At 40.3% G+C, this 19,832-nt stretch overlaps 1 protein-coding gene across 1 annotated transcript in view; it reads left to right on the forward strand.

The window, feature by feature from the left end:
- Nucleotides 1-16,180, forward strand: part of LOC135225306 (nardilysin-like) — an 89,742-nt gene extending 73,562 nt beyond the window's left edge. Inside the window, exons 3-8 of the mRNA XM_064264636.1 lie at nt 6,543-6,683; nt 7,246-7,414; nt 9,156-9,415; nt 12,744-12,976; nt 13,491-13,611; nt 15,920-16,180. Coding sequence (XP_064120706.1) covers nt 6,543-6,683; nt 7,246-7,414; nt 9,156-9,415; nt 12,744-12,976; nt 13,491-13,611; nt 15,920-16,165 — 1,170 coding nt within the window. The 3' untranslated portion in view covers nt 16,166-16,180. The remainder of the gene's footprint in view (nt 1-6,542; nt 6,684-7,245; nt 7,415-9,155; nt 9,416-12,743; nt 12,977-13,490; nt 13,612-15,919) is intronic.
- Nucleotides 16,181-19,832: the final 3,652 nt, after the last annotated feature.

Genomic DNA, 19,832 nt, shown 5'->3' on the forward strand with positions numbered 1-19,832 from the left:
GACAGGTAAACAACATATGTTGTAGGTATTTATAGACCTTGGTTCCTCTGTGTTTCTAGACGAAGGGTTGACTTCCTAGCTATTGCATAGGAGTCTGCTTCGTCTCAAGAGCCTTAGCAAGATAGTGATCTGTGGCAAGAGTTTCTTGTGGGTCTACCGATGGGGTCTTATCCACTTACTCGGTCGAGCTTAATTGGCATTTGTCAATGGGTGCTAATCCGCTTATATGACAACATGCCTATGCCTATTGGCATAACTAAGGAGCGCAACACCGATCCCGATCACCTGTTCCTAACATGAGGGTTCGCGCTAAATTGAAAAAGAGTTATCCCCCAAACTCCTTTCAAACCTCAAAAAAAAAATCACTGAGTTAAAATAAAATTCAACTCATTATTAAAGGATCATGTCGCTTCCTTATCCCAGCAACGTATCCGCTGATACGTATAAACCAAGAGAGAAGGATCTCTCGTAGGTTAACTTGAAGTCCTTCGTGTATGAGCAGTCCAACACATAGTTGCATCTCTCATATGTTTAAAGCTAATATGTCTTCCTGACATATTGGTTACGAAAAGAACAAGAATTTGCAAAAGCTCGCACTTCATGAGCTTTTAAATTCTCAGCTGTTTGAAGGTATCATCAAGTCACTTATGAAGTGCTTTAGAGATCAACATTGTTTCAAAGAAGACTAGGACTTTCTTTGAACTGGATCTCATCTGGATGAAGCCTAGCGCCTGGCTTGCGCCTGGCTGGCGCGAGGAGTATCCTGTTTGGAATACTCCTGGCGCCTGACAGTCGTAAAACTCTTCGAATACTCCTGCCTTCTGGAAGGCGCATCTCGCTCCAAATACTCCTGGCGCCTGTTAGGAGTATTAAGCTCAGAATACTCCTGGCGCTGGTAGGCACATCGCGCTTCGAATACTCCTGGCGCCTGGTAGGAGTAAAAAGTCTAGAATACTCCTGGCTCCTGGGAGGAGTATCGAGGTCAGAGTACTCAAGGCGCTGGCAGGAGTATCTCTTCCCGAATACTCCTGACCTATGGAAGGCGCATCTAGTTCCGAATACTCCTGTGGCTTGGTAGGAGTATCGCTCATGGAATGCGCCTTTCGAATGGCAAGTATATTGCGCTTAGCGGGCGCTATACTCCTATCAGGAGTTCTCTCTTCTCCAGTTTGGCTCTTGTTGCTTGGATGAAGATCTGGGCCTAGAACGATCTACAGTAAAGTCAGGCTCTTTGCGCCTACTTGGCGCCTGGCTCCTAGTTGGCGCCAGAACGCTTGGCAGGAGTTACTTCCTTTCCCACGTCTCGCCTGCCTAACGCATCGCTCACCCCAGAGATGGCCGCTTGTGCGACAACTCCCCTGTAGGGTTCGTCGCGCCCGACAGGAGATCGGTATTTGGATCTCTTAATCGGAAGCCTGTATCCTTTTTACGAGTAGGCTCTTTAGAAAGTACTCCTACCAAAGACGCTAATTGCTCCTGCACATTCATCAAAATTTAGTCAGCTACATCCAGTAGACGATAGGAAATCTCAAAAAGTCCGAGAGACAAGTCTTCCTCCGAGGAGGATCCTTATTGCATACTTCCGTTGCTAACAAGTTTCTCCTCCCTACATGTGATGAGTTTTCTCGTTGCAGAAGCTTCCCTATCCTTGCCCGAAGGAAGGGAAGGAGCTTGGAATTTTAAAGAAAGATTCTGAGCTGAAATTGGTTAGACTCCTGATTTGTAGCTCTTGAATGTATCTCTCTGAACCTTTTGGGAAGTAGTTTGAGCCCTCCTCGCGTTCCAAAGACTCTAGTCAGTAAACGTTTAAACCTTGTCTTCTTCTGTAGATGACAATGTCACTACATTACCCGACAACGAAACCTCTATCTGAAAGCGTTGATCCAGGAATAAAAGGCTTTAGTTCTTTTGCCAAACATACTATGCTGGCCAGAACCCATTGCCGAGTCTTCATAGAATTTGATTCCAGATTCTAAAGCCCAAAATTTCACTTGTCCTTTTGATCGTTTAGGACCAAGAGAACATTTGATTAGGAGCAGTTCCATCTTGTCGGAACACGGAATCTGAGGCCCAAATTAGGATCCTATTCTAAGTATAAGATCTCTTACTCTTATCGTATAGAGGTATTGTATAAGATCCCGAAGATCTTAATTCTCTACTATCTAATATTCTTTGTCTAGACAGAGTAAATCTTTTTACTGTGTTCATTGATAGCATAAAATACCAAGGTGATTCTTCCCTCTGAAAGGGAAGAAAACCATTATGTGGTTCACAGAGGTATCGGAAGAGGGACAGTTTTCCCCTTTCTATCTAGCACGATCTGCAGCAACTCTATGTCTTTAACATATTTAAAGGAATTATCAAGCTTCCCTTGAAAAATCCTCTCATTCATATTTCTTCTGGTCAGGTCTGCACGCAGACAGACTCAGAGTGAATAGGTTTTTCAGGTCCAATATTTATAATAGATTCCGATAAAATCTCTACTCTCTTAGAAAAACCTTCCGACACATGCTGAAAGAAGAACGTGACCTCTGTGAATCCAACCTTTTTATTGCCAAAATGATGCATTCATCTTCTTCCTTTGACGCCCATTTATTTTAATATGTGTTAAGAATATATATAACTAGGGGAAAAAAGACTAAGTTTATTCCCCCTATTTAAATTAAAGATGGCTTATCTTGCTACCTCTCTTGTTTCGAGGAAAGGAAGCAATCTATAAGAAGCTCGTTCATCTTCTGCCTTGCGAAGAGATCTGTGAATACTTTCCGCAGGGTCTGACAACTCTTTCCAATAAATGTTAAATCGTGCTCTGCCGAATTAAAATCCTTTATAATCCCGTCACATTGTGGTAAACAGCATTCATCTAGGAAACTCTTGTAAGGATAGTAGGAACGCTGTAATTAACCACGGTGTGTGCATAAGGCTTAACCGTATCGTTATCTTAAGGTGAATTTCCTACTACATTCTTTCCTCGCCGAGGCAGAGAAGTATTCCCTTAGCAAAACGAATACGATGTTATTCATGTTTGCCTAAAAAAATCCCCTCAATTCGTGGTTAAGTCCCTGATTGTCTGGGGTGGGGAATATACGGTGAAGCATTCGATCCCTTAGGAGAGAAAGATGTAACCAACCGTTCACGACCGAGAACCGGATGGTACTAGATTGGCTCACAATTACAGCCGTCTCGTTCACTGCCTGGTCTGCATTCATTCTGAGTTGCCAGGTTACTCCCTTCAATGAATGGATATAATAAAATTATTCTCGAGTTCTAAGAAAGCTCTCAATAATGCAAATTTAAGACAACAACCTTTGTTAAATACCGAAGCTGAGTAGGTATTGTCGTGACAAACCTTTTAAGCGAAGTCCTTACTAGGAAAATCCTGTAAGGTATAGATAATTCCGTAGCGAACCAGAAAGGCAACTATGGTATGCGTATATGACTTGTCATTCAGTAGTCGTATACAGCAAGCCTTCTACGACATCTTTCCTTTCCGACATGCAGAGAAAGAATGGAAATCTTACTCTCTTCGTTCATTTCGTCAATAATCCCGAATGAGTATTAGTCGAAAAGAGATCGCAAATGACAACCGAGGATCGAAGAGAATCTCTCCAGCTTTTTATTATCTTGGAGATAAGTCCGTATTTTTACGCCTTCTTATCTGGAAGAGCCTCTAATCAATGAATGAGAGCTCGTACAATCTTGTTCAACTTCCAAACGATTGCCCCTCTTTCTGTAAATGGTTGGTTGCATTATTTTTTTAGAAGGAATGGATGAATATTCTCTTACTAATTATGAACTAATTCTCACAATTCTGCTCTATCTTCCATTCCTCAAGTTGGGACAAGATTGAGCAACCGGAGGAGAGCGCTTCCTTTCGAAAGGTGAAGGGCTTTTAGCAGTACCGACTCTAACCTGACAAGGGCTACGCAGCCTGTTGCTACATCTTGAGTCCCTGCTGGAAAAAGCCGAACTTGCTCTTGCCTTTATTGCATTAAGACGATCCTGACAAGGGCAACGGCCGCCTGTGGCGACAACTCCCGTCCCTATCAGGAGAAGCCTCGAATGTCTTTCACCTTTCGCCTGGAGGACTCTTGGCGGTTGTCAGGCTCTTCTGTAGGAGAAAGTGCCTGGCGCTAAGCAGGAGTATCTTGCCTAGAATACTCCTGGCGCCTGGGAGGAGTATCGCGATCGGAATACTCCTCGTCCTCCGGACGGTAATACTCCTGGCGCCTGGCAGGAGTATCGCGCGTCCGAATAATACTCCTGGCGCCTGGGAGGAGTATCGCGATCGGAATACTCCTCGTCCACGGAATACTCCTGGCGGGCCTGGCAGGAGTTTATCGCGCTACCAATACTCCTGGCGCCTGGGAGGAGTATCTGTGCTCGGAATACTCCTGGCGCCTGGCAGAAGTATCGCTTTTCCTAGGAAGAGTATCGTGATCGGAATACTCCTGGCGCCTGGTAGGAGTATCACGTTCCGAATACTCCTGGCGCCTGGGAGGAGTATCGTGCTCGTCGGAATACTCCTGGTGCTTGGCAGGAGTATCCCATTCCGAATACTCCTTGCGCCTGGGAGGGTATCGTGATCGGCAACACTCCTGGCACCTGGCAGGAGTATCACGTTCCGATCACGATACTCCTGGCGCCTAGGAGGAGTATCGTGATCAGAATACTCCTGGATCCTAGCGACGTATCGCCCTTGGAAAGTTTTCTTGTTGGAAAGTTCCGAGCATCTGAAAGGCGATCCTCGCCTAGAAAGTTCTGTACGTCTGGAAGGTTATTCGAATCTGGAATCTTCCGCCTTCTGGAAGGTTCCGCTTGTGCGGAAGTTCTGTGTGTGCGGAAGGTTCCGATCTCTTGTACATTTGTTCTTGCTTAGAATTCGACAATACTTCCATTTTCGACATAGCCCTCCCTTTCTTCTGAATGAGAAGGACTTCCATTTCCGATGAAGATCCTGGTTCATAGTGCTTCAGGCGCTTTGCGCCTATATTCAGGCCCTTCAGGTGCTTTGCGCCTCGTTTCAGGCGCTTTGCGCCTTGTTTCAGACGCTTTAGGCGCATTGAGCCTCGTTACCGGAGCTTCATGCCCCTTCTGAGGTTCCGATAGCCAGACGAGATTATCTTGCATCTTCATTTAATCTACGCCGTTGAATGTTTCTTCTCCTTATTCGTCAAGACGATAATAATAAGGGGAACACATTGAATTAGGATGCCTTTCCAATGGCTATCCCTGGCAGTCTGGGACGTCCTACAGAACCTGCCGAGGGGACGCCTGATCGGTGGGGTTGGGGCTCCATAACCTCCGTACGGCTTTCGACTTTCCTTCTCCTCCGGGCCAGGGAGCTTGGAAGAGGTCTAGGCCTGGGAGCGAGACAGAGCCGATCAGACGCACCCTCTATTGCAATGGGGAACACTATAATCACTTCTTACCTTATAATAGCTCGTATCTTGAGCTACATTCCTTTATCTTCAAATTGCAAATGAATTTGTAGTTTCTGTGAAGTAAGAAGGTGATGAGGAAACAACACTACTAGTACTGTTAATATTCTAACTGCTTGTCAGAACGAGGGCTATTAAAGCTTCTAAAGAAAGCATATCTAGTTCTATGTTTTTCTGACTTCCTCAAATAGGAAGTTACCTTAATCAAATTCTAACATTTATTACACTTTATCAATGAATAAATATTTATATTTCCCTTTCTTGCAAACTATGTAATTGTCTACCGAAAACTTCGGTAGTTACACATCCTCTATTCTTTGAAAACTTCGAAGTTTAATTCATTAAAAGTTATTAAGTTATTAAAACGTATGCCAAACCACCGATCCAGGTACTTCCCTGTAAAAGTCGGCATTTGAAGAGTCGATGGCGATGAAACACGAAAATCAATCAGGAGGGAAAAGTAACATATGTTTACCTTCCCAGCGACAGAGAGAATCTGATTAGAAAACGGGGATGGTTCCTAGTCCTGCCACCCAGCGGCAGGCCGGTAGATCACCTGACCTACCTGTAGCGTGTGCCGCGAAATTCGAATTTCTGTCGGGGACGACGGAGTCGATAGCTATGTATATATCTGACAGGTAAGTTGAATGTATGAAATGCCATTTTAGAATAGTTTGTCTCGGTCCAAGTACCCAAATCAAGGTGGAAAGAAGTTTAAAGTTTTTGAGGACAAAATAAATAGATTAATGAAATATTCTAATTCATTTCCCAACAACAAGACTATGTAAGATAGCTAACATCTCTTGCACGAAGCAAACTAATTATGTAACTATATCTCATTGTCAATGCCAGTTGCAGCTAGACCACTTGGTAACCTACCTTAGGTCAGTAGTACTACATATATATCTGCTACATATGTAGTATATACAATAAAGGTTATGATAGTTAAGGTACGTACTTATAAAAAAACAGTATTTACATATATAATACAATCTAGCATATAAGAACAGAAATAACAAGCTTTAGATAGTAGAAAACTTAATAAGAGAACAGAAAACTATGTATACAGTATACTACAGTAAATATGTATTTATTTCACAGGCTGCTGCATCTCTGACTGTGGTTGTTTGGAAGTTTGAGGATCCAATGGAAATCCAAGGACTGATGCATTTTCTTGAACATATGGTCTTTATGGGTTCAGAAAAGTATCCAAAGGAGAATGCTTTTGACTACTACATAAAGGTTAGTAACCGAGGTGCCATAAGGTGTTTATGGCATCGATGACTGGTTATCGGTGCCTTAAATCACCAAGTTTTGGTCAATGGCAGTTTTTGCTTAACGGAACCCCCGCTGATAACCGGGGGACTGCCTATACTGTACAGTATTGTCAGTACTTCTTATCTTCCTTAGAATTTTCTCACTTCTAGTTTTTTTTTTTTCTTCAAGTAATCTTTTAGCTGATAGTGTAAATTGGATGACCTCTCCATTCTTATATCCTTTGTTGCACAAACAAAAACAAATGGTTATTCATATTGGTACTTGCATAATGTTTGGTTTTTCTTATCAGAATTATGGGTTTAGAAATGATGATTGTACTTTTTTGTATTTTAGGGAAATTATCTCCATATTAGTAAGTGAAATTTCTTTGAGGCATTAGGCTTTTATTTAATATTAAATTTATTTTGTAGTTGGATTGATTACTTCTCTATCGTATCTTTTATATACTGCATTTTACTTCATTCTTATGTGTAATTTATATAATAGAAACATGGAACTTCGTTCATATGTGTAATTTATATTACAGAAACATGGAGGACATGATAATGCACATACTGAAATGGAACACACTACGTTTTATTTTGAAGTGGAAGAAAACCACTTTTATGGAGGCTTGGACAGATTTGCTCAGTTCTTCATTAACCCACTTATGAAAAAGGAGGCAATGACTAGAGAAAGGAATGCAGTTCATAGTGGTTAATAAGGCATATCTTTATTTTCAACTTTAAGATAAGGTAGCAAGTTGGTTAGCTTCTAAGTTTTTCTTGTTGGGAAGACTCCATATTTAATTGTATTTTTGGTAAAAATCATGTTTTAATAGTTTTAGAGGAATAGCATCCCAGCTAAAAAATGTCTTTTGATTATTATATGAAAATTATTTTTTGCCCAAGCAACAGTTATTGAAAAATATTTTATTTGTATGACAGAAAATTAAATGAAAACATAAGCAACATTGCACTTGAAGCTTCACCCCCTTTATTAATTACGTATTCGCACTCAGATGGAAGAAGAAACCTCAAAGTTTGCCAATGGTTTTTATATACAAAACAATCACTTTTAAAATATTTCCATATGGAATTATAACATATACTGTCTTTTCTAGAGATGAATATCACCCATATTAGGGGGGGTAAAAAAACTTTTCCTTTGGTGCTAAAGTTTCTTGAAAGCATCCTATCCTTTCCTGGTTGCAACATTTTTATTTGGCACTAATTAGTGTGAACATCATGAATTTTAGCATATGATACTTAGAACAAGGAGACTGTAGTAGATTATATGCTTCCTCTCTTTAGAACTGGAGTAAACTGATGATTTAAAGAATTCCATGTGTGAAATGAAGAAACTCTAGTGGAAGATTCTTTAACATGAGGAATGTCATTGTTTCAATTCATTTGTGCGGATGATTAATTGAAACGGACTCAGTGAATCGATATTGCTTTTCAAATATCAAGTAATCAGTAACATACTGTAAATGTCAAAATCAGGGAAGTATGACATACTAAGTAAGTTAGTGGACAGTAATATTGAAGAGGGATTATTTGAAAAAAAAAAAAAACCCCTTATTTGAATCATTAAGGCTGGAATGCAGTGATATTCATAGTTTACAGATATATAGATTCTAATTTAAAATCTTGACCCCATATTTCAGATATGTAAAGAAATTAATTTTTTAAAAATTTGTTTAAATAAAAAGAGGTGGGTATACTTTACTTTTGCAGTTGTTTCAAATTTAGGTACGCATAAAACAAAAGGCTAAATAAAGAATCGACAGACAGGACCTGCAGCTCTATTAGATGCCTTAGTTTCTGACTTGTACATCATACGAGGTCTAATATGTGACTGAAACTAAACTTGTTATGACTAGAGCTGAAATGTCAGCAAAAGCTGTAGTTGAGAGATTGCTGACCATTGGAAAAATGGCACCCTGAAAGTCTCCTGGAAAAGGTTGTTTTACAAATCTTTTGGTGACAACTCCCATAAAAACATTAAATGATGCTGTTATTATATACCTACGGTACACTAAGAAGCCCTTCCAAACTATTATAAGTGAACTTGATTAAGCGGGCTAAGCAGCAGTCAAAATCTGTAAATAAGGTTTTTTTTTTGTGCGCTTTTTAATGGAATTGTACTTTGTAATGTTTGGAATATTAATTTTATCATTAATAATAAAATAAATTTATTTATTTGAATTTTTCAGAGGTTATTCTTAAAAGGTTTTATATGGTAATAGGCCATAGGCTATCCTGCTTTAAACCCTTGCAAAAACTGGGCGCACATACCCCATCCTCATTAGTCCAGGCCTTTAGAGTTTTCTTGGGACAATAATAAATTCCTTCTTGTTTTACTTACATACCACTGGAAATGAATGTAAAAAATTATATTTATAGAGTAAAAGTGGTTAGAAAGTAAATTTTAAAATAATTTTCCTTCACTTAGAATTTCAGATGGCTTTACCTGAAGATGCTAGTCGAGTGCAGCAGCTTTTTGCCAGTTTGGCCTCTGAGGGTCATCCCATGGGGAAATTCACTTGGGGTAATGAAACAACTCTCAATGTTGAAATACCAGATGAGGAATTACACAAGAAACTTCATGATTTGAGAATGCGCTTTTACAGTGCTCAGAACATGACTCTAGCCATACAGTCTCGTCATTCATTGGATATGTTACAAGAATTTGTCTGCAAGATTTTTTCAGAGGTAAGAATTTTTATGTAAGTAATTTACCAAGTAATTACATAGCTGTAGTTTGAACTCTCACGGTATCTTAAATTCTGACATTCGCAGTAGCGCTTATTTTGTTTTGTTTTGTGTAGGTGACTAGCTCCGCCGACTTTCGGGAAAGAGAGTAACAACTTGGCAAAGAGCTCCAATTTGTTTCTGATGGCTTACAACTGTACTATGTACATCAGTTGTAAGAAGTTAGCTTCCTTTGGCATTGCGTTCACTTTTACGGTTGAATCAAGGTTTGACCAGAAATTTGGTCTAATAGTGACCACTGTGGCCCAATTAGGGCATCCAATAAGGTTCAATAGACAAATGAACAATAGGAGTGCCAATAAAGTGTTAGTGGAGGAGGTTATTGCCCTTCCCACCAACTTTCCTAGACAAAGGTCCCTGTCATACTCCCCTAAACATAGGAGAAGGCATACTGGAAGTCGTAAGGAGGTCGGTGGGGTCTGCCCATAGGCAGTCGCCCCCTCGGTCGAACCTGTTGTTGCTTCCCAGGTTGCGACAGACAGCATCACTATAAAAGTACGTTGACTGTCCTCTGGTTCTGAGACTTCCAGTCTGGACAAGAGGCACCAGTGGCATTTTGCGGACAAGTCTCAGCCGTTGAAAAGGCATGCAGTGGATGCGGACCGCTCTTTGCTGCCCTGTAAAAGGTTCAGATAATCTTCTCATAGCCCACAACCTTCTTGCAGTACCTGGGACAGTCCAGAATGTTTTTCTCTGGACTGCCCTGCAGTAGAGCACCAGTACTTGGCTGCCAAGCACCCGTCTTCCAAGTGTCAGTTGTCTTACGAGCGCCCAGTCATAGTTCTCGAGTGCTTGGTGCCAATTCCCGTCCTTTCAGCACCAGCTCCTAATCGCCCAGTGTCAGCCTTCGTGTGCTGTAGCTGGAACTGAATCTGAAGTAGTACTCCACAGATCAACTGAACACTTGTCTTAGCAGACCAAGCTTCAGAGCTAGGCAACAGACTTATGAATTGGAATTTATCTTTCTTGATGGATGCCTGAAGTGAAAGTTGGGGCCTGTTTGCAGATTTGGTAACTAAAGGCTGATGGTTGCCACAGGTAGAGGGGCTGCAGGTTAATTTCATTAAACTGAGGGCACTCCTGCAGGTGTTCAATAGCCACCTGTCTGATAAAGTGGTAGGTCTACTATTGGAAAATTTCAATAGGAGGACCAAAGGTGGTGTGGAGATCTGGAAAGTATCATTCAGTGGAGTATATTCTGTTAAGGGCAGAGAATAACAATACTCAAATCCTCAGATAAATCTCAGGAAAGGGTAGTTTGGTATCTGACACCTACAGCAGATAGGATCAGGTATTTCAGGCCAGGAGATCTCTGTATTTGTAGATTAGTATGCTTTGGAAGGAGCTGGAACTCTGTTATTAGGCTGTTTACCACCAGCTTTAGTCATGAACTTCCAAACTACTGCTGAGTCCTACCAGAAAAAAGAATGTGGGGAGTTGTTGCTTCATGCTTCTCTTGGACAGTCTGGAGGTGTGCATTTCATCCCTTCTTAATAAGGTCAGTGTTGGACAAACTTGAGGCAGCACAGCATGTTGACAGGACTGTTATAGCCTCGGCAAGCCAGATCCCTGGACCCTCTTTAGCTTCTGGTGGACCTCCCACGAGTCCTTCCTCTCTGAAATAAGCTCTTCCACCAGCCTCACTTTTGGAAATAACCATCAAAATTGCAGCCTCCTCACTCCATGCTTGGAGGCTCTCCAGCATAAAATCATCAATAGAGGCAGTTTTGCTATCAGGCTACGACTGTCATGAGTTACCCCTATTCAAGAGTAGGGGCCATTGACCTGTGCTCTTATAGTGAGTTTAGCCACATACCATTTTTTTTCAAATAGAAGCCACACCTAAGACTCTTCAGCTCTCTTGTATTTGATGGTTTTTTTCATCTAGGTAAGTGAGTGAGTTACATGTTTTATCTAGCAAGTTTTCTCACACAAGAAGCCATAGAAGTATTGGTCTTTGGTCTATGACTAGTTTTAGGACAGAGACGCAAGCAACTTCCTGTCAGCCTCATATGGTACCTCTAGTGTTATTCCATACTTACCTTTTCAACTTATGAACAGTTGGATTATCACTTTTTGGTTGTCATGTAAAAACCATCAAGATTTATCCTTGGAAGCCCAAAACAGGATGAAAGAAGAGAATTGACTGTTTTTATCCATCAGCATGAGTACAGCAGATCTGTCTAAAAATGATATTTTGTTTTGGTTATGTCAGGTCATCTTGAAAGCCTATAACACTTGTAAGCTTGTATCCAACTCAAAGGTCATGTTCATGGAATTAGTACTAAATATACATGTCTGGCCTTTAAAAGAAATATGGAAATTATTCTGTTGTGATTTTTGCTATATGTAGGTCCTTGAGTATATTTTTATCATTTTGACCGTTGGGCATGGCTCATAATGCCTTTGTCTTATTCTTTACTGGCCCTCTTGTAGCTGTGGGTCAGTTTTTTACTTTCCAAAGGAGAGGATGCTCCTGACTGTGACTCCTCTTCCTCTCAAACTTGGTCACTTGTCACATAGTGACATCACCTGGGATACTCAGTTTTGTGCTGCAGATGAAGAATTTAGTGTTCACTATTTAGGGCCTTTGGTAGGGTAACCAAGGTACAAGCCCCTTTCAATGACCTCTTGTGAGTCCCTACAACTCCTGGATTCTCAGACCCAGTCATTTAGTAGTTTGCTGGTTCCATGTCCCTGTTAATATCCAAATAGCAGCAAGTCTCATCCCACTGAAATAATTACTAAGGTAGTTGGTTATTATTGACAAGACAAGTTTATTAAAAACAGGTGTAGAAAAAAAATTATATTTTTTGTACAAACAATTCTTTACAAGGTTTTATACCCTACTGCTCACCCTAAAGTGCCTACAAACTAGTCAGATATTACTTGTTAAAACCAATTTCTGCAGATAGGACTTGATATCCCAGATGTAGCCAACAGATACCTGGCTGAATTATTATTTTTCCTAGGTTGTCCAGAAATGGACTGGCTCCACCTGAAGGTGGTCATAAAGTAATGTGTTTGTAGAAAAAAAAAAAGAAAAAAAGTTTGTTTAGATTTTTATTGTTTTAAGGAATGATAGTCTTTCATTAAATCAGTGTTGTAACTATTAATTTTTTTAGATAGTATTGAAATGCATACTTTCAAGTTCCCATACTACATCCACTTTATATAGAAGCATTTTCCAGCTGTTGGAGATATTGATGATAGTTAGATTATCAGATAGTAGTTTGAATATTGATAGTAACTATTTTTTAATACTTAGGTACCTAACAGTGGAATACCAAGGCCAACTTACACCCAATACGACTTTCCCTTCCCAACGGAGAAGCTTCATCGTCTGTATCGTGTGGTACCAATGAAGGACTACCACTCAGTGGAGATTAATTGGGCGCTGCCGTCACTACTTAATTATTACCATACTAAACCTTTACATTATATCTCACACTTAATTGGCCATGAAGGGCGAGGATCAATTCTCTCTTACCTAAAGAAGAAGTAAGTCTGCTCTTTTTGACAACTGTTTGAAATACCATATTTGGTACAATGTCCATGTTCGTATTGTGTTTTTGTTTACTTAAAAAAAATGTGGCACTCAGAGTTTTGATTATCAAGTGTTTTATAAATTGATATGTTTCACTACCAGCTCATCATAAAATAGTCTAGCTTTGGAATCCAGAGCAAAACCCTCACATATCCATCTTTTAACAAGCAAAACAAAAGCAGCAGCCAATAAGTGGATTTGTGTAGGTATCAAGAGTATCCTTAGTTTCCTTTGGCTAGCTGTCTAGCCTTTTGTGTGTTTGTGAACTGATGTCAGTTCACTGAGACCTTTAGATTCTGTACAGTGAGTGATTTTATTTAATCATCTCAGTTATTATTGTAATTGTTTCATATTAAGCCATTTGATATGTATATATGGTACATAGCTCACCAATTGTATGTAAATACAACACCAGTGTTATAAAGTAGTTTAATAGTGCTAATGATTATTGTTCACTGTCCTTTTCAGAGTCTGGGCGGTTGGTTTGTATTCAGGTAATGATGAATCTGGCTTTGAGCACAACAGTACATATGCTCTAATGAGCGTATCTGTTGAGCTAACTGATGAAGGATTTAAGAATGTAGATAAAGTAAGTATGGGTAAGAAGAATTTGGGTTGAATCATTGATCAAAATTTTCCTCATTTGTGAGCTTGAAATTAAGTTTGTATCATTGTTCTTTTATAATGAGGAAATTGTTACGGTTAAAAGAGCACAATTGTACATCTGCCATGGAAGATGATAATGGATTCATCTCCTCAATTTGTAGCAAAAGAACCTTAAATTGGCTTGCTTTACTTACAGATAGGGAAGGTGAGAAGAGTTCTGTGTTTATTAATTGAAAGGGTAAACATTAATCAAAATGTTTACATCTTGTGTTGATAAGTTTAGAACAGCATCTGTTATAATATAATTATGGATCATACACCTGTGTTTACAATTTACATTATTGATAGACAGTTTAGCCCAGACATTGTTCTATTGAGACCAGGACTAACATTGGATCAGGTTAGAATGGAATGTCCTTCTCTTACATGCCTAGCGACACCCAAACAGCTGCCATCTTGTTTGATTCTGAATCTGAAATTAAAGAAACAGATGTAGCCTCCTCCCTCTTGGGAAGATCATTAGAACCCGAGGGAGAGGGGGTTACACTAAACATAACATCATCTTGTGCAACTCCTGATACTTCCAACGATGAATTGATGGAAGAAAAGGAAGGAGGCAGAGGTACAATTGCAGCAGGGGGAGCATTTCCTGAAGAGGGTGAAGCCAAATAGTCTAAACAAAGAGAAGAAAACCCCTCCCAAGAAGAACAAGTAGAAACTGCAATGTTCCCTCTTCTTGTAAAACAACCTCCACTGTGACTTAGGCTAGGCACGACATTCCAGGCAGGGATTAGTAATGGTACAATAGTTCGGCACCTACTGCATGGCAAATGGGGATCTGTAATCATGGCATCCAAAAACCTGAAGTACGGAAAACCCTGAATGCCCGGGCACTTGTGTTGATGAGGCCGTGAAGACTCGTAGGACTCCATGACAAATCACACACACACACAGACACAGCTGTAAAACACAAAGAATCACAGGCACAAAGCAACCAGCTTGGGAGAGAAAAAGTGTCTACTCTCCAAGGCGGTCAAAGAAAGAGTAACATGTCACGAGATGCTGTGCTTGGTCGATGACCATTCCACCTTGTATATGCATGAGTTGCCAGATCTCACAGATTCCTTGCTTTACAATATGATTGATTTAACCGGTTTCCAGCTGGCACAAGAAGATTTATCATATTGTTAAGACTGAGGGTTTGTTAGCTATGAGAAATACAAATTGATTAAAAATTGGTCATATTAGAAGCAGCCTTCGGTAGACAACGAACAAATACTAACGATATGCTAGTACAACAGGCTGTTAGTAAGCTTGTTGTCAGTTGGCCTGTTGTTGGAAGGAAGACTCAACAGACTCCTCAAAAGAAGATAGTGAGATGTACTCATGCTCCTAAACCTACTCAAATCAGCTCCTTCAGTTACTAAGATCTGTTCAATTTAAGATTAATTTATAGGTTGCTACTGTCATGGAGACATCAGTGTATTTCCACTATTTACACAACTAATTCTTTGTCACATTCTCAGTAGCGCCAGTAATTTGAAGTAGTCAGTGATTAGTTAGCTTGATCACCACCCATCTGTCTTGGTATTAGTATTGTTTTGTGTTTGTATAACATGAAAGATATTACAGATTTTCAAAGCTTTTAGTAATATTTTCATAAGAAAATTGTAGGCAACATCTTTCTGATAAAGGTAGATGCACAGTAATCTCTCTTGACCACAGTTGTAGATCCAAAGGCGTGGTGGAAAGGGGCACAGTGCAGATAAAAGAATAGTCCTATGCTTAGCTTATGCTAGCCTACCCTTACATATGTGAAGATTTTGACATAGAGCTACAATAATAAATTCTTATTATGTACAAAGCAACAAAAATAAATAATATTCACAGTCCAGTGCATTTCATGTATTTTAAATTAGTGGAAGCCTGTATGAAAAGTTCATAGTGTAATCTGTCCTAGGCCTGACAGAGTGAAGTTTTGTATGCTAATATTTTTAATATGAACCCATAGCTATTATCTTATTATAGCTTTGGGTAACATAGATTCACTAGGTGTAGTTTAGGAAAAGGAGATGAATGTGGTATTACTATACAGTGTGATACAGGTCATTTCTTTTCCTGTGATGTAAATTATTGTACTGTACCTGTAATTGATTTCAGAGGTTAAGCTCTAACCGAGTTTGACAATTTAATGATTCTTTTATTTCATCTTAAAAAGTATTTCTTGTAAATGGAATATTTTGATGACTCATCATTTGTCTTCAGATTTTTATTGATTGTTTTTCTTGCAGGTGTTACAAGTTGTGTTTCAGTACTTAGCAATGATCCGTGATGCAGGTCCTGTAGAGAGAATTTTCAATGAAATTGAGAAGACAGAGAAACTGAATTTTGACTATGCTGAGGAGCAAACAGCTGTTGAAAATGTCGAAAATCTTTCAGAAAATATGCAGCTCTACCCTCCTGAAGATTATTTGGCAGGCGAATGTCTTTTGTGTGAATATAATGCTGAGGTATGTTGTATAAGTTACTTTTTATAGTGTACAAAGTTGAATAGTTGAACTTTATTGTACTGATGCTCCAAAAAATTAATAGCAAACATAAAAGATCAAATTGATGAGCTGATCAGAAATTTCATAAGAATCTCTCAGTACCCAATACCTTTAGTCATAACTGATGAGCCTTCATCAAACAGGAATATTTTGTCTTACGCTGGTTGGATGAGTTAATGTATTGCACATGGCAAGAGCATTGTTCTTGTCAACATAATTAATGTAATTCATTGTAGTTTGATGTCTTTTATTCATTTTTTTGTAAGATGGATTTGCCAAGTCAAAAGGATTGTCTCTTTATTAGACTTCAAAGTGCCTTAGATTTTCTCCCATAGAGGGTTCCTCTTAGTCCAAAAAAGAGTTTGGGCAAGACTGAATATGAATGGGTCTATTTCTGGCCCACTTGAATCTAATGGTCATTGCTTTCTACTTATTGTTACTGTAACGGTATGCTGTAATAATTCTTGCTTTGCATAAGAGATTTCCTGAGTACCAAGGTTGTTCTTTGGTTCGTTCAAAGGAGCAGCTAGAAGACTGATTACTTCAGTGGCTTTGGATGGGAGATTATGATCAATGATCTGGTTCTTGTTTCTGGCATTTGAGGAATTCTGAAGCAAATCCTGCTCTGGGTAACAAAACTGGTATCACAGAATGATTGAAATAAGGTTCAGTTTTAAAAGCAGAGTTACCACTGATTAATGGTGAAACATGGATAAAGCTCTGCTAGGCCTAGATATGGAAACTGATGTAGCATCATCGTGACATCATTGATCGTGGCACTCTTGGTACTGATAATGTCATTGATCGTGGCACTCTTGGTACTGATAATGTAGGTTGGATATGAGAGTGATATTAGCATGGGCTTAGCTTTGGCTTCACTTTGGTTTTAGCTCTTAGCCTTGATCCAATGCCATTGCATCTGGTTTTCATAGGCAATTATTTATGACCTGGCCAAAACGTTGTTAAACTCCATTGTCCACAGGAGTCACTGTGATTTCACTGTAGATTGATATTTTTACTCTCATCTTGGCCCATTGGACTGTCTGATTGCATGGTTCGGGAAGTGGCTTCTTTGGCTGCTTTGACCTGGATCTTGAAATATGGCTATATACTCATTTGCATACCTTGGATATTGCTCCTGGCATCAGCTTATCTTCATTCCTGGTGTACCTCTAATACTCAGATGTATCCAAGTCTGTATTTGTGGGTTTTGATGTGGCTGCTGCAATCATCCTGAATTCAGTCATACACAGCTCCTCTGCAGGATGTCATGGCACCAGTTGAGGCTGTGGTCATTAAAGCAAGAAGAAGAAGCATGTTGGAGTAGATCTTGTTGTGGCTGAAATAGCAGCTGTTGACATCAGCTCAGCCCTGTTCCTGCCATAAATCCATTCCTGAGAAATGTGTCTATCCATACTCATTTAGGTATGCCCCCTGGAATGGGTGCAGCCTTTGTCTTGATATAGGTCTTGAATGTTTTGCAAAATTGTCTGCTAGCATAAATCTGGTCTTAGTTCTTGACATCTTCATTCCTCTGGTAGAGGATTTGTTGGTAGTGGTGCTGCAATTTGGCAGAGTTCTGAACATGTATTGGTAACACTTATCCAGTCATGTATGGTGCAGTGCTTCACGAATTCAGTGTTGAGCTACTTGAAGAAGAGGTGTTGCAGAACCCCAGCACTTCTATTATACAGGAGAGAACATCCAAGCTTATAATTTCATTCTGCTAAGGTTTCTTTATGTTTTTGACACAGGTTGATATGGGACTGGATAGCACAGGCTTATTTTTTATTCATCTTTCAACAGTCTTTATACTTGGCCTACACATCCTTAAAACTTTGGTGAATTCTTTGTGTGTGTCTTTCTATCTGAACATTTGACAATTTGAATATTTTCTTAGCCTAATCTTCCCCATATGCCACAGATGTACAATCTACCCACCTGTTCACGTTCCTCAGTCCCAGTATACTCCAGCTTAAGACTCTGAACAACACCACAACTTGACTTACAACTAAACTGATATATAGTCAGACAAAACCACAACTTTTGATATATTGTCCTTCTATTTTTTTAATTTATGAAGTGAGCTCATTTGCATATGCCTGGTGTCATGGAGCTGTTTACAGTCCCATGGTTAGTCTTTGATCCTGTTTGGTGGATGGTTTAATATTGCCTTGCCCACTTTCCTTGATTTTCTCTCTGGAATTCGCTTGTCCAGTGATGTTTCTCAATTTTGTACATGCAACTTCCCCGGCAGATATATACTTAGCTATAGTCTCTGACGTCCCGACAGAATTCAAAACTCGCGGCACACGCGACAGGTAGGTCAGGTGACCAGCCCACTCCCGCCGCTGGGTGGCGGGAATAGGAACCATTCCCGTTTTCTAACCAGAATTTTTCTGTCGCCGGTAGCAACAACATCGTTGTTGGTACCTCCTGCATTGGAATTCTTTTCTCGTTGGCCGAGGATTATCTATCTGTCTTTTGGTGATGTACTTTGATCTTTGGTTTTGGCATACGCTTATCGTGGACTGTTTTTTGGATTTGGAATTGGATTCTCTTTAAAATGTCTGACGTGGCACCTGTATTTAGGGTGTGTGCGAAAGAGGTATGTAAGGTGAGGCTACCGAAATCTTCGGTGGATCCTCACACAGTTTGTAAAAAATGTAGGGGGAATGATTGTTCTGAGACTAACACCTGTCTGGAATGTGAGAACTTAACGGAAGTGGAATGGAAGACCTTGGCTTCTTATGTAAGGAAACTTGAGAAAGATAGGGTTAGGAGGGCTTCCATCAGAAGCTCAAGTAGATCCTGCTCTAATGAACAGGAAGTAGCTCCTAACTTTCATAGTATTTCTCCTGCTCATAGTTTGGCTTCAGCCCCTTCCCCCAGTAGCGAACCTGTAGATGCGTCTACGGAAATGGCTGCAATGAGAGCCTCAATAATCAGCTTGAAAACGCAACTGCAAGCGATGAAGGAGACAGGTAAGCGCAGTGATGTGTGCAGTGATTTGTGCAGTGTCCCCAGTGAAGTGGAGGGGGCGTCTGACCGACTCCGCATTGCTCCTAGGCCTAGACCTCTTTCAGACTCCCATGACCAAGGGAGGAGGAATGTCAAAAGCCGCAAGGGGGATGTAGAGTATTCCCAACGGTCAGGCGTCCCTTCGGCAGATCCTGTAGCCGCTTCCCAGGCTGCCAAGGATAGCTACTGCAAAAGCGTCCTGAGGAAGTGCTTTTCGGACTCAGACTCTTCGTCTCCCAGAAGGGGATGGAGTTCTTCCGCTAAATCGCGTCCTCTTAAGAGATCCTGGAAGACGCCAAATAGCGAAGCGTTACGTTCCAGTCCGGAGCCCTTTCCGGATTATTCGCCTGCTCGTAAGAAGAGAGCCATGAGAACTCCTGACTCGTCTCCGGAAGACTTATCACACAAGACAAAGGAAGTCTTGGTAGGACTCCAACAGCAGTTGTCTGCCTTAGTGGGAGTTCTTTCTGAAGGCTCTTCTAGGAAGAAAGACATTTCTCTTCCCATCAAGAGTTCCGTTAGGAGAGAGTCAGAGAGTAAGCGTCCTGGCGTTAGCAGACGCTCCTCGCCTGAAAGGTTTTCGTCCCCAGCGAGACCTTCTTCAGTCGTATATGACAAAAATCGGAAACGCCCT

This window comes from Macrobrachium nipponense, chromosome 13 (genome assembly GCF_015104395.2).
Source record: "Macrobrachium nipponense isolate FS-2020 chromosome 13, ASM1510439v2, whole genome shotgun sequence".
Lineage (NCBI taxonomy): Eukaryota > Metazoa > Arthropoda > Malacostraca > Decapoda > Palaemonidae > Macrobrachium > Macrobrachium nipponense.